The 15,582-nt window shown below is 32.9% G+C and overlaps 1 protein-coding gene across 1 annotated transcript; it reads right to left on the bottom strand.

Moving 5' to 3' along the window:
• Nucleotides 1–754: 754 nt before the first annotated feature.
• Nucleotides 755–10,923, bottom strand: LOC131955712 (polyadenylate-binding protein-interacting protein 1). Its single transcript, XM_059319935.1, has 13 exons — nucleotides 10,884–10,923; nucleotides 10,390–10,598; nucleotides 6,910–7,040; nucleotides 6,341–6,472; nucleotides 5,787–6,053; nucleotides 5,325–5,437; nucleotides 5,119–5,230; nucleotides 4,727–4,852; nucleotides 4,426–4,538; nucleotides 3,900–4,017; nucleotides 3,582–3,790; nucleotides 2,978–3,170; nucleotides 755–2,741 (listed from the first exon to the last, which is right to left on the bottom strand). The coding sequence occupies exons 2-13, from the start codon at nucleotides 10,586–10,588 to the stop codon at nucleotides 2,583–2,585; spliced, it is 1,872 nt and encodes a 623-aa protein (XP_059175918.1). The 5' UTR covers nucleotides 10,589–10,598; nucleotides 10,884–10,923; the 3' UTR covers nucleotides 755–2,582.
• Between the last annotated feature and the right edge of the window lie 4,659 nt (nucleotides 10,924–15,582).

Below are 15,582 nucleotides of genomic sequence, written 5' to 3'. Positions count from 1 at the left end.
TCGAATTACGTCACTTCCTTGTGACCGATTTTCACCCTTACATCACAGATCTATTACCCCCCCCCCCCCCCCCAATAAACGTAGCATTAAGAAAGAGTTTTAACAAATATCCTACATGTAATTTTTATCCTCCCCCCCCCCCACTAATCTTGTACACACCGCTAGCCATGTGTGTAAAGATCTCATCAACAGAAACAACAATCTGGTATGGCTTTAACATTAAAGACCAGAACTTCAGAGAATTCTACTGTAGATTTCAACAAAAAAGAATAACTGTTAGTATTAACCCATTTAGCCTTTATTTATCCCCCCCCCCTTCAACTGAACAACGTGTACATATTCAGTCTGTCATTATATTTATGTATAGTCAAGTACTCTCCAGTGGCCCTATTTAAAATCAACCGACCTCCAAGTTCGAAATGATACATTGATAGATTATAAACCAAGGGAGGCTACCCGTAAATCTGGGAGTAACATGAGTGTTGTCCCTTCTTTTAGTTAACATGGCTAAAAATTAACACTAAGTTTAAATATTCTGCATCACTTTGTATAAGAGACCATGCATTGCATTGGGTAGGCTTATGGACGAACGATGCCTTAGGACTCCTAAAAAACCAAAGCAAACAAGCTTAACCTAAAAAAATTAACTCTCCATAAACAAATGACAACTAACTATAACTATTTTTTTTTATTTATGGAATCATGGACAGCATGACAAAATAACAAACCAAAACGAAAAAAAATAACGACTGAGGACAACATAGACTTCACCATTTAATGCCCAACATTAACATTTTTACCTTTTACACAGCTTGTTACAGAAAGTTTAATTTCTTTACATTCCTACAAGTACGTCAGTCTTCTTTTATCAAACCCAGGTTTCTAAACATTCTTAACCATAGTGCACTAGAGCCTGTAGGCATCAAGAACTGGGGGGAGGGGAGCAACAAACATAACAATATTGCAGCACACTGAATTAACCAACGTAATTTTAAACAATAAAAATGAATTCGTAATAATTATAACTTACAAAAAAAAAAAAGAATATATAAGAAAATGAATTACAGACTCCCATATGTAGATCTTTAAAACATTTCCAATACAAGAAACGTAACACTTTTTACAGTAATTTTATTTATTTTTTTCTTCTTTCATTTCTTTGTCTTTTTTTTTTAATTTTTCTCTCATGATTTTTATTATTTTTTTATGATGAAATTTTTTGTATTTTTTTGTCCTTTATTAGATGTTTTTTAAACAAAATATGTGTACATAATCTCAATTGTATTATAAGCACCACAAGACAAGCCTCTTGTAAGAAGTTCATGCTTTAATAAATAATTTTTAGAAGAAACAGAATTTACGTTTGATTAATTTTAATAAAAAAGGTGAATAAATGAGCTAAAATAATATCTAAAAATATATATATTATGCAAAAGTAATTTAGCAGTGAACTTAAACTCTGAGACTTGTTTTATTGTGCTTATTATTACATCAGAGTTTAAAAGTGTATAAGCTGCCAGTTTGGTTTTATTTTGGTATATAAATAAATGCGAGGAAAAATAATATCACAGGGGGCAAGCATAGGGAGGGTGAAAATGACTAAACAATTATCTGAATGATGGCAGTTTCTTAAGTATTATTCATCTTTTCCTGATACATATGGCATTCATAATAAAAAATTAATAGCATATAAAATACAAGCCTATAATACAATTAAAATTAACAAGACTTTTATCAACTATACAGGTTGTTAAAATTAATTTAACAAATTACACATTTTAAATCTAAAAAAAAAATCCAGATCAAACTATATATTGCTTGTTCAGTTGTAGCCAAATCAGGGTAAATTTTTAAAAACTTAATAGGCACAGTAAGTAGAACAACTTTGATAAATTTAGATCTGGTTTGGTAAACTATACATTACTTAACAACCTGAGTTTACAATAGCATAGTTTATGACAGTGTGTTAATTTTTTCATCACACAACATTATAAAATAGCATCTGCATGCACTATAACAATGACTTCTCTAAAAAAATAATCTTAAGTTTTTTTTTTAAACAGAAAGCTGGATTTGAATTATCAATTTATAAATTAAATCTAGATCAGATTACTGACATACAAGCTTAGCTTATTTAAGATTTTGATTTTCTTTTAAATCTAAATAAATGAACATATCAATCTACAGAAAAAAATGCTTTCAACTTGCAGACTAGAGGCAACCATATAAACAAAAAAATACATGTCTGGTTAAACAAAAAAAACTAATTATAACAATTACCTCTGCACTAGTTCATTTCAACCTGTCTATAACCCCCAATATCTGCACTATGTACGCCTCCAAATCTACAATACGTACGCCCCATTCAAATAAACAATTATGCTTTGTGCACACCCTGTGAAAGGTAAATAAACCATTTCCAATAGTTCTGCGAGCACTAATGAACTTTTGAAGCATAGCACTTGAACACAGACAAGAAGAACAAAATGGAAATACATAATACCAGCACAAGAACATAAGAGAAAAAAAACGAGCAGTGCTTTTTAGATAACAGCTTCAGCGTGTGAGCAACCCAGAGCTTATCACCTGTGGTAATGATAAGGGTCATTGCTGTTGTTGTAAGGATACTGAGATGGTTGTTGTTGCTGATCCAGGTTGGGAGGCAGCTGATTTGGTTGCATCATTGGTGGGTGCATAGGCTGAGCATTGGGTGGCATGCCATAGTAATTCATTGGCAATGGCTGTAAAATGAGATGTCATCTATTACTAAAATAGAACTATATTTTTAAAATTAATGTTATTGCAAGATATATTAAAAAAATTTACTAATGGCGCTATTTAATAGACATCAGTGACTTGGAAATTTTAATTTGGAAAAACTTTAAATTTTTTAAATTTGAGTTGATTAACTTGATTGGCGGTAGAAAAATTCTTTAAACATTCATCTATATTAGAAAATTACACCTATTATATTTACCGGGAAACCGGGATGCATTTGATGAGGAATAATTGGTGGCTGAGACTGTGGGATTATGTGTGGGTTTGGAGGAGGGGGAGGCTGATAACTCTGAATATAATTCTGTTCCTGCAGAAACTCTTCATAAGCAGCCTCCACTTCATCCCCCATCCCTCCATCATCGTTGACATCATCACTGAAATAAAGCATCATCCTACACATTAAAATCTATGTAGTATACTCAAAGGGAACAGAGACAAAGTAACTGCTGCGAGATGAGAATTCTTTACAGAAAATTAACTGCAAAGGATGGTCACTTTCAGCAATGACAGAACTTTATGTGGTTAAATCAAAGACAGAGCTATAAAATCTTAAACTCACACTGAGAAAAGAGGATACAAAGAGCACATTGAAAATATAAACAAAAATATTTTTAGATTTCTGAAACTATTTAGGCTGTCTTTGCTATATTTATTTTTACTGCCGGCAATGTCAAACTGCATTAGTTTAAAGAAAAAGTTTTATACTCAACATTTATTCCCGTTCCTAAAACACATTAAAAAGTTTTTAATTTTAGAAAACTATTTATATTTTTAATTTTTTTAGGTAAAAAAAAACAACTTACAGCTGATAAGATTCATAGCCAGTATCATTGTAATTCCATGGTCCAGCCTCTCCTGTTAACCCATCTTGTTCAGCTTGCCACTGCAAGAAAGCTTCCTCTTCCTCTTCATTCAGGACATATGCACCTTCCTCTGTTTCTTCATCAGGTAAACCTGCCTCTCTTCGACTGCATATACTGCCATCATGGTTATAGAAAACTGGCTCGAGGCCCTAATATACAAAGAAAAGTATTTGTAAACTTAATATCATGAAAATATTCAAAACTCCTAATGCTATTAGAAAACTGTGGGTTAACTTTAAATATAACTCGTGCATTTACCTGTAAATTATTAGTGTCTGATGTAAATTGAAAAGCTTTTTTTGGTGGAGAAGATGAAGTTCTGTTCCATTCACCATCTCTCAGTTTTATGACACTTCCAATAAGCAGTTTAACATTCCTAAAAGCATAACAATAACTAGTCATAATGTTTAACATGTATTAAAAAAGGTTTTGAATTTCTTCTTCATTCTTAATATTGGAAGGGATTCCCTCCAACACAAATAAGTATTAAGTATCAACTTGTTTTGTGCCATACAGGCAGTTGGCTCCAATTTCAACCTGCTTTTCTTTTTGGACTTGCTTCAATAGCCTGTGTCCAACCAATAACAAAATACAAGGCAGCTGTTGGTTGAATTTGGAGTTGACTCTCCTAGAAAAGTTGCTGTCCCCAGCTATCGAGCCTCTTCTGTCCGGGGTTTCAATTTAGACTTTTTGGTTAAGAAATCATGAGCTTTATAGACTCAACCACCCCAACCCAAATATTCTAACACTGCGTTAGTTAAAATACTGCAAGTTAATAACTTACTCAGGTAAATCAGGACTCTGTTGTAATGACTTAAGACTATCAAAAATGCTGACAAATTTCCCACACTGTACTGGATTGTTTTTTACAACATTATCCATCAGACTTCCAGACAACTGGTAATTAATACATAAATTATTAACTGGATAAAAACATCAAATTTAGCTATAAACTGTGACTATGCTAAAGATATCAACCGATATAAAAAAATGTAAGCTACCTGTAAATTTTTAAGAGACCCATGATTAACTGAGATTATAAACATAGATTGGGTAGGCCCCTACTTGGCAACACCAAAATTTACCTTCAGCATATGGCATGAACATTTCACATTCTGCTCAGTGGGTTTAGAAAGCAAAGTCTGGATCAAGTCCATTAGAATGTCAGGAAGAAATTGAAGAGGCTGGTGACTGCCATCAGGAGTTTCCACCTAATTTTTTTAGTAAAAACGTGTAGTTGTCAAAGAGAATAACAAACTGTAGCAAAACAAAAGAGCATGGACGGGAGTTTTATAATTTTGAACAAAAAATTAAAACCTAGCACTAACTAAAGTTTCCTAAATAGGAATCTAACACTTGTTAATGTGATAATGATTGAACTAAATAGGACACTTGCTGATGAGGTAAAGCAAATGTATAAATAAAAAAAAAATAATAAAGTTAAATAGCTTTTTTAATTAGACCAACTCTTTCTTACTTCTACATTTAGGAAAATTTCAGCCATGAACATTGATAATCCTCTCAGTCTATCCTGATCCTCACGACCGCCCTGAATAAAATCTGCACGTTTGGCATACTCTGCCTGACATCTGAAAAAAAATAATATATAAAAAGAGGTAATTCATTGCTCCAAGCGTAGTTTAATTAGCAATAACAAGCTAAATGATTTTAATAAGATCTAACCTTTTCATAAAAATTTTATTAAATCCCGAAAATGAAGGATTGCTTTTTAAATTGCTGGTGAGATACTGACAAATTCTTGCACCAGTATAGCGAAAGTTTTGCTCTTGAATACTCTGGAATGAAGACATTACAGTTTTAAAGATATTTAGTAGTTAAAAATTGTGACAAAAATAAGAGTTCATTTTAAAAATAATTTTTTTTAAATTGTGCACAATATTTTTTTAACTGAAATAATATTTCGTAATAAAAAGATGGAACCTGGAAAGCTCATTATTCTCAAAATAATGCAACTGGTAAATTTTTATATATTTCCCAGTTATTAAAAGATTTTAACTGATTCACATGTACCACTTACTGCACAAGTATTAACATATTACAGGTTGTAAACTGGTATTAAAAATATCGTCAACAAGGTGAAGTATACTCTGTTAACAATTGAGTCAACATAAATTCAAAACAAACCTGCTTAAACAAATTCTCAACCATGTCATTTACAATGTCTGTACATTGGGGATTGCGCTGAATCATTTCACACACAGGGCGCAAGTAATCTTCCATGTTTCCTGGATGCATGTTCAGTACATACAAAGAGTGGTTAAACCTATCTAAAATAGGGTTACCAGTGCTTTCTGATGGTGCGTCATATGTTGAATATTCAGAGTAGTCAGAGTCTTGCAGGTTCATTTGGTTGAAGTAATAGCTTGTATTGTCAACTTCATAAGAGTAATTCTAAAAAAAAAGTATAGAAACTTAAATTAGCAATCTGATGAACAAATAACAATTTTGTAAATGTGTTTAAAAAATATGGTTCCAGTAAGTTATCTTCTACAGCAACCATTTACATTGTTTCTTTATGAATGTTCAAAAGCAAACTTAGAACGCATCTATCATTATACCTGAATGGCTACTTAAAACATGCACTGAGATTTACTTTGAAATTTTAAACTTTTAATCCAATTCTTTCCCTATTTACAAAAACAAATATGGCTTTAGAAATGGGCTACTGGAACACATACTTGATAACATTGGTCAAAAGAGTTATACTCTTCTGGGCCTCTAGGCACAAATTCTTCAGCACTAACCGACAAGCCATAGGAGTCATCTGAGTTATACTGCGAGCTGTCATAATGCTCCGACTGATAAACGGGCTAGAAAAATGGGAAGAAAAAAAAAGTTCCAAACTGTTCCAGTTGTACACTTTTTTTTAAATCCAAAATTACCAGCATAACTTCAATCATCTTCCAGCTTTCAAATTACACATTGTGCAAATTCTATATCAACTTGTCAACTTTTCTTCTTGTTCAAATTATTTTTAACTTTTACTTCAATTACCTATAGTAGTATATTAAATATAATTTCAAGCCAGGAAAAAAAAAATATTTGACAAATTTATTTGCCCCTTATTAAAGTCAGCAAAAAAAAAAAACTGGTCTGTGCCACTGAGCATTTATTTATGTGATAAAAAGTAAAACAGAAATTTATTTATGTGATAAAAAGTAAAACAGAAAGATTTCTGTTGGCAACAACACCAAGTGACTTGACTAGCAGGCTCAACAAGATGCATAAAATCATAAGAAAAATAAACCTGTGCCCGAGGAACAAATTCTTTAGCATCTGCAGATAGCTTTTGGCTTTTGATTTCAGGGAGTGTCAATGGTTGTGGATATGCAGCTGGTGGCACAAAATTACTTGCTGATGGTGGTGGCTGAGAGTAATCTGCAAAATAAGAAACAAAAGCTATAGCTGACTAAGTTTACTTACAATTAGAGGATTTAATTAGCATTTAAGTTTGTGGTCATGACATTTACCATACATTTATTTAATTAGTTTTTTTTTTTATGATGATGAAGAGATCTGTAAATCATACAATTAATTCTTTACTGATTTAAAATGGGACTTTCTAGCAACTAATTAACAAAATATAGACCGATCATAAGCGAAATCAAGATCCACACCACAATATAAGCAAAAATTGTAAACCGAAACCTAACCTAACAACCGAAAATCTTACACTAGACTTATATTTAAGGCTCTATTTGACTTGCCATGCTCATATTCATTATACTTTCTAACCACTTGGTGTCAGCTTTATAGTTAAGTTAAAATAATGATACATTAATTTTGTTAAGGTTTAACAATAAATAAAAAGTATCATTTTCTAGGTAATAATTCCATGGACAATAAGTGAAATGAAAAAAGCTGAGCCAAGGTAGTAGTTTTAAGTTTCAGTAGTAACTTTTAACTAAAAATTTATAATAACTAGTTTTCTTAGTCGTCCAACCAATGTTTTAGTTTGAGATCATTTCTGCACTGCAGAAAATGGCCTCTACTTTGCAATGGTATAGGTTAAATTAGGATAAAATATAATTTTGTTAATGAGACACAGACAGTCCATATACATTATTTACATTACAGGGCAATTATAGGGATACACAAAGTTAATATTAGTTAAGCCCCCTGATAAACAATTTTAACAACTTCAACTTAACCCCAATACGGCTATTATTTCATGCAATGATTTCTTACAATAACAAAAGCATTTAAAGTGACTTGAAAATAAGATATATTTAAGAAAACAGTGCTAGCAGTGCTATTATTTATTCTGTTGTATTTTTATGAGAAAAAGTAATAAGCTTTACGTTTGTAAACCATGCACTCTAAAGATATAATAATTATCGAGGGTTTGATAGTGTCCTAATGTTTTAATTAGGCCTAATAATAATGCATCATTACCTTTAGCAGTGCACAATGCTATTCAACTGTCAATGAAATATGCCCATTTTAAATTAGTTTTAATCAGTTAGGCCAATATGATGAATATGGCCTAATAGATCCATTTCCATCATATTTTATATTTTTTTCCCCTCTCTTAGCAAAAATCTAGCATTAGTGATTTTTATTCTTTCAGCAAATATGCCTGCAATCACGTCACTAACTAGAAAAAATAGCTATTAGAATAGGTCTAGGTAAGCCTATACAATTTGAATTTTTTTTAACCTTTCATGAATAACAGAAAAAAATCAAAGTTATGAATATTAAAATAGCAGCCAAATGTATGAAGGCATTTGATGGGTTCAAACCAGCAACTTCCAGCACGACAGCTGCGCACTTCCCTCGACTACATTGCTTCATGCCGTAGACATTTTTAATATTAAATGCCTCTTATAATAGTTCGTCTCGTTACCAAAACCGGAAGTCAGAACCTGACCCTGAAACATCACGGTCCCTTTTTTTTTTGTATTTTAAGTTTTTTTGGGGGGGTCCTATATAAGACAAATGAAAACTGCTAATCTCGCAAAATCTCATCATTATTTTAATGAGAGATGCTAAGAAAATGAATACCATGCCTTAAAATGCCAGAAAAATTTGCGAGATATGTAGTTCTAATTAATACAAGCATTTTTTGTGGAGCACTCTCAGGAAAAAATGAACTGCAACGAAAAACGACCGACCACCGGGCAAAAGCGCCAGACAGTTTAATATATATTTGAGATATTTACCATGATTAATTACATTAATGCAGTTTACTTTTTCCAAAATCCAATTCCCACATGAGTAACCATGTGACAATTTTTCTCTGCTATTTTTAGTAACATTACGTCCTTGTTGCGATAGTGGTGAGATATGAACAACAACTAATTTTTTGTTTTTTTTGCGGAATGAACTGTGAAGTCTAGTATTTTAATTATAATTCTGTTGTAGCATTAGCAGAAAATGTAAAATTGTGGACATCATTATTGTATTAAAGAATTAGTAATTTTATTAGAATATTGATTTTTTTTTCTTCCCTGCAAGTAGCCCGACTGCACTGTTAGTTTCATTGAACATAGTTCGTGACCGGTCGTTAAGCTTGTAAATACTACATACTTCGTGGCCTACCCGTCTATATAATTTATATTAAATTATATGTAGTTTTTAATCAGGCCTAAGTATTGTATTTTAAACAATGCTTATTCTGTGCCTTTTTGTGCTAGATCTAATTAGACCTACTGGCAATGTTTTATTTTTAGACTTGGACAACCTCGTTACTGCTGTTGTGTTAGTTAAAAATATACGAATTGTGTGTAAATTTACGTAGTTACTACGTACAGCGATATCAATTAATGAAGTAGTATTTATTTCCTTTTAGCCGTCTATTGATACAAAATGTCTAATATTTTATTACCAATACATCGTGGTGTGGCAGAGTAAACAGAACAAGGCAGTAGGTGACCTAGAAGCTCAGAGTTTGAATCCGAAGTAAATCAGTTGTGCTTTATTTTATTTTTTTCACATAGGAAACACCACGAGTGGTTTTATTTTTCTTTCTTGACGATTATTACCTCCCCCCTCCCCTCCGTCACAAAAAAACCCAGACCCCCTAAAATGACGTCACACCTCAGCCTACAACCTTCCACCCCACACACACAAAATTGAATTGCAGTTAAATTTTTTTTTAAAACATCGATATTTTTCTAAAATCTTGTCAAAATAGATTATTTCAATCAACTCCTATTACAATTTATTAAAACAGTTTTCTAAAATGCGAAATAACGTCTAAAATTTGTTTTCTAACATTGCTTTTTTACAATGCAAAAGTGTGACGTTGCACAATCTGAACCCTCCCCCTCATCACACACCGTCACAAAATTACGGAACCCCCTCCCCTCTATGAGTGTGACGTCATTTATGGACGACCCCTTATGCCTTTTAATACTTCTATTCAGTTTAGTTGAAATCGGAACACTTATTTGTACAAAGTGTGCATCTCTATTTTTGTAACCAACAAACAAAGCAATTCAGTCAGTCTCTTTGTTGTTTTAATTCATTTGTTAAAACAAAAATACAATACAAATATATAAATCGTGTTTTCCTAATGTTTTGGTGTGTTTCGGCTGTTATAATAAAATACGCTCGACTGGAGGTAAACGACAAGTGGAGAATAAAATACGCTAAAATGGAGTTTTACCAGATTGGCATATGTCTAGATCACCTGGCTTAGACCTCCCGCAATAATTGTTAGTAACATGGAAATGTTATTCCATAATATTTTTTTTACATAGGCTAATAATAATAAGTTGATTACCAGGTTTTGTCTGGGGTTCTGAATTTTGACGTTGTTGCTGTTGTTGATCACGCTCTCTAACTAAACTTAGCACTCGACTTTCTGTAATAACTTTCGGTGGTCTTGGACTAGAATTATTAGTATTCCCTTCCGCCGCAGAATTATGGTTCCATCTTTGGTTAGAGAACTGGCCATTCGTCGTATTTTCTCCAGAAGACATTGTGTTGAAACTTTAAAGATTATGAAATCACATACGTTATTTTAAAAGCATGAGTTACACGTTCCCTACCATAAGCTTATTTAGTTAAGTTTGTTAGCCATTTTGTAAGCATTTCAGGCCAAATTTTGGCCATTTCTAAAGTGCAAAAATTAAAAATCTTTAACTTAAAAATACACTAAGCGCATGAATAAATAATTTATTTTGAATCTTAAAAAGTTTTTTTTTTAAAAGGCTGCATTAAAATCTTGTTTAACGTGATCTGTGTAATGTTAGTTATCTAGGGTTTTAAAAATACCTCCTGGTACTTGCAGAAGATTGGGCAATAACTCGACAGCCTAGCATGGCCTAGTACAGAAAAACTGTTACAGACCAAAATGGTTTTTTAAAATACTATGGCGTTGTACGTGTTATGAACTTACACACGTAAATAATTGTAACTGAATTTTTTATTCGCTTGCTGTGTGCAGGCAACCATTTTTATGAGTTTATGTTTGAAATGTGATTTGTTTCTTTTCGGTTTTAAATGATGGTTGAAATATTCTTTAAGATAGTAGATTCTAATCTAGATCTAAATATAGATTCTAGTAGTATTAGATATTAAGGCTATTCTATCAAACATTCTAGATATCTAAGCATTAGCATAAAACTAGTGACATTTTATAGGTATGTAGATCTAGTTTCAATTTTTTCTTTCTCGTATATACGAAGTATATAGAAAGTATATAGAAAGTCTTGTAATTTTGCAAAAAAAAAAAAAATCGAGATTTTTGCAAATCTCGACGTTTTACACCTCACTGATACGGAAAAACATAATTTTGCAATCTTGTCCGTATGTCTGTGTGTGTAAACACGATAACTTGAGCACCGTTACAGCTAGGTTGATGAAATTTCATATATAATTATTTTATCAAAATCGTAGATCCCTATCAACTTTTGAGCGATTTCCGATAACCGAAAGTGGTACTTTTTCTACTATGAATTTTTCAAAAGCCTATAACTTGAGTACTATTTCAGATAGATAAATGAAATCTCACATGTAAGTAAAAGATCTAATTCTCTACCTTCTGTCAAATCTTGAGTAATTTCCGTTTGCCGGAAGTACTAATTTATGCTATTTCCAATTTCTCAAAAAACGCATGTAAATTTATAAAGTACTAATAATATTGCGCACTATTATAAACATCTTTATTTGACGTTCGCTTGGTGCGCAATTCTTTTTTCTATGAGATTCTATTCTATTTTAAAAAGTTTAAGTATTTAAAATGGATTAAAAATCATAACTATATCTCGAGTTCCCATCTCCTGTTGTTTTATATAAGAACGAGCCGACCCGCGGCATATCATACGCCGCTATTTAGTTGTTTTATTTTCTACTTTTCAGTAATTCATAATTTGTGAATTCGACAGTACCAATGCTGCCACTGAAAATATTTGCTTTAAAACACTATCAGTTTGTCGTTAAGGACGATACTACCCCCACCCTCCTTTCCCCCAACCCCTACCCTACCCTACACCCCCCCCCCCCCCCCGTGAAAGCAGCCTCCTCTTAGTTACCTCCCCTAAGTTTACAATCGTTTCAAACTAAATATCTGCCCCTAATAGCTGTCACTAAACCCGGCTCTACGAATGTAAACATTTAGCGTGAACCACAGCTCACCAGACCATGTAGGGGTGCGGTGGTAGGGAGCGCGCTTACAACTTGCTTTCTAGCGTCTCCAAGAAGAGAATTATATATATAGATATTTGAGAAAGTTTAGGGGAGATCACTCCCGGTTTATTTTTTTCAAAACCATTAGATCTAGACCTTTAACCGTAAAACGATAAATAGATCTTTTATTTGGGTGTAGGTCAAAAGGCCGACATCCAAAAGGCCGACAAGACAAAAGGCCGACACGGACAAAAGGCCGACATGGACAAAAGGCCGACAGCCAAAAGGCCGACATGCCATAAGGCCGACAGCCATAAGGCAGACAGACCATAAGGCCGACAAACCATAAGGCCGAAAAGCATAAAAAATACAAATATCGCAAAATATGTGTTACTGCGTAGCTCTTATCTTGACAACCATCGAAATAAGGCATAAAAATAAGGTGAAACGATCAAGAGAAGAGACGGTGCTAGTTGCTATCCTTATAAGGTGAACCATCGGGTCAAACGACTGGAGATTACGGGATTAACACCTAGATATTGCAAAATGCTGTCACTGCTGTCTTTCATAGCTCCTTCTATGTCAACGAGGTGAGACAACCATCAAAGAACCAAGTCAAAAGCCGCCGGCATCATCGCCCACATGCAACAAGGTGGAACGCGAAGAGACAATGCTAGTTGCGATCCTTATAAGGTGGACAATGGAGATGACGGGAGTGTACAAAGGATAAACAGATAGGTGGCGTTACCACCATATTTCGCAAAGAAATCAAAGAAACCGAATAAAGTAGACCGATCACGTGACTTGACTGGACCACATGTTAAATACCGACAAACTTTGAATTATGTTTGCGAATTGCGTGAAATGGATTCATTAATTCTGTTGTCATTGTGATACAAGTGTGCCAAAATTAATAAGTTATTTTTTGTTTTTTGTGTAAACTTGTGATTTCCCTATATATGGACAAACATATATCGGCAAGAAGATCATTAATGAGAAAATTAAACAGTCGTATATAATAACATATTTTAGATAGTAAACATGTCTGTAATTGTTGTTTTTTGTTTTATAAAACTTGTCGGCCTTTTGTCTTGTCGGCCTTTTGGCAGTCGGCCTTTTGTCTTGTCAGCCTTTTGTCTTGTCGGCCTTTTGTCTTGTCAGCCTTTTGTCTTGTCGGCCTTTTGTCCATGTCGGCCTTTTGTCCGTGTCGGCCTTTTGTCCATGTCGGCCTTTTGTCCATGTCGGCCTTTTGTCCGGATCCCCTTTTATTTAACTTGCTTCGTCTGTCAGTCTGTCGTCATAGATAGAAAAGGGCGAGCGAAATTTCGGAGACTTCTATTAACAGACCATTTTCTCTTAAATTCGGCACGTGGGTAAAAGACTTAAAGATAATGCAATATAACATTAAATTTGACTTAAATTGTTTTTATGAATTAATTAAAATTTTCTGAAACTAGTAGGCTGTCCTACTACTCTTTTCGCACTACCGTACGCGCATTATCATGTTCATTTCGTGCGCAATAGATTCTAGTCATGCAACTCTATTGTAAATAAAACATTTAAAGTACTGAAAAAGAAATTTCATACAAATCTTTTTTTAATAATAAGCTTTTATGTAACAATGAAATAAAAGTAGAAAATAAATGATTTTCTTTAAAATAAATAATATTTAAATAACTATAAAGAAACGCGTTTCTTTATAGTTATTTAAATAGAAGTGTATTATTATATATTTAAAGAAAATAATTTATTTCTTCCTTTTAAGTGCATTATTACATAAAGATTGTTGTTAAAACGTTTTTAATACATCCAGGTGGCTAGCACTGTGGTACAATTTGCAACTGACCCCAGACCCCAGTTAGGTAGCCGCGGAGGAAATTTCGTGTAGCCCAACAACACACTAGCTCCTGGCAGAATTACTTTCAGGCTTCTCTTCAGGGGACCGTGACTCCCCTAGAAACACGACTGCATCCTTTTTTAATTCTGAAATTTTGCGGTCAAAGGGAAATAACCAAGTTAATAGTTTTTTGCTAAATAATCTAAACACGGTTAACCCTTGTAATTCAAAAAGTATTAATATCCCTTATTTAATTAATTATATTATACTGGAAGCCTTTGTGGATTATTCTCTTCAACTTCCCAAAGTTCAAAGGCGATGCGATGAATGGTATAGTAATGCACAGAAACACGACTGCATCCTTTTTTGCGATTCTAAAATTTTACGGTCAAAGGGAAATAACCAAGTTAATAGTTTTCTCATAAATAATCTAAACACGGTTAATTCCCTTGAAATTCGAAAAATTATTAATATTCCTTATTTAATATTATTATACTGGGAGCCCTTGTGGATTATTCTCATCAAGTTCCCAAAGTTCAAAGGCGATGCAATGAATGGTAAAATAATGCACAGAAACACGACTGGATCATAATTTTTAATTCTGAAATTTTACGGTCAAAGGGAAATAACCAAGTTAATATTTTCGCTAAATAATCTAAACACGGTTAATTCCCTTGAAATTCAAAATGTATTAATATTCCTAATTAAATATTATTACACTGACAGCCCTTGTGGAGTATTCTAATCCTTCCCAAAGTTCAAAGGCGATGCGATTAATGGTATAGTAATGCACAGAAACACGACTGCATCCTTTGTTGTTTTTTTTTCAATTCTGAAATTTTGCGGTCAAAGGGAAATAACCAAGTTAATAGTTTTCGATAAATAATCTATACAGGTTAATTCCCTTGAAATAAAAAAGTATTAATATTCCTTATTTAATATTATTATTTTCAATTCTGAAATTTTGCGGTCAAAGGGAAATAACCAAGTTATATTGTTTTCGATAAATAATCTATACAGGTTAATTCCCTTGAAATCAAAAAGTATTAATATTCCTTATTTAATATTATTATACTGACAGCCCTTGGGGAGTATTCTCATCAACTTCCCAAAGTTCAATGGCGATGGGATGAATGGTATAGTAATTCATAAAGGACAGACACAGACCAAGAGCCAAACATTAATAATAAGATCTAAGAGAGATTTATCCAAATGAAGTTGATCAAGAATAATTTGATGTCTATTTTAAAAAGATATTCCATATTCAAAACACACAGAAATTTCAATGAGGTGGGGATGTGTGACGTCTGATTTTTTTTTATGATATGTGACCATGAACCAGAAGGTAAAGCGTGAAATTATTTAATGATGAAGTCTTAAGAAGTGGTTAAATGTGATTTTAACAACAGAAAATGTCAATGTCTTCCATTTAGAAACAAAATCTGACAACAGCCTACTGTAGGCACACATGGACTAGTCCCCCTCATTCCACTGATGTGTCTGATGTTT

The sequence above is a fragment of the Physella acuta genome, unplaced genomic scaffold, assembly GCF_028476545.2.
Source record: "Physella acuta isolate Inbredline_101_S28 unplaced genomic scaffold, ASM2847654v3 ptg001096l, whole genome shotgun sequence".
Classification (NCBI taxonomy): Eukaryota; Metazoa; Mollusca; class Gastropoda; family Physidae; genus Physella; species Physella acuta.
This window is presented reverse-complemented; position numbering and strand designations above follow the sequence as displayed.

Excerpts from the sequence above, each read along its gene's own strand:
- LOC131955712 (XM_059319935.1), bottom strand. The coding sequence starts at position 10,588 with ATGTCTTCTGGAGAAAATACGACGAATGGCCAGTTCTCTAACCAAAGA. Across the intron at positions 5,438-5,786 it reads TTGAGAATTTGTTTAAGCAG|AGTATTCAAGAGCAAAACTT; the intron begins GTTTGTTTTGAA and ends TCTTCATTCCAG. Across the intron at positions 2,742-2,977 it reads AAATGCATCCCGGTTTCCCG|CCATTGCCAATGAATTACTA; the intron begins GTAAATATAATA and ends CTCATTTTACAG.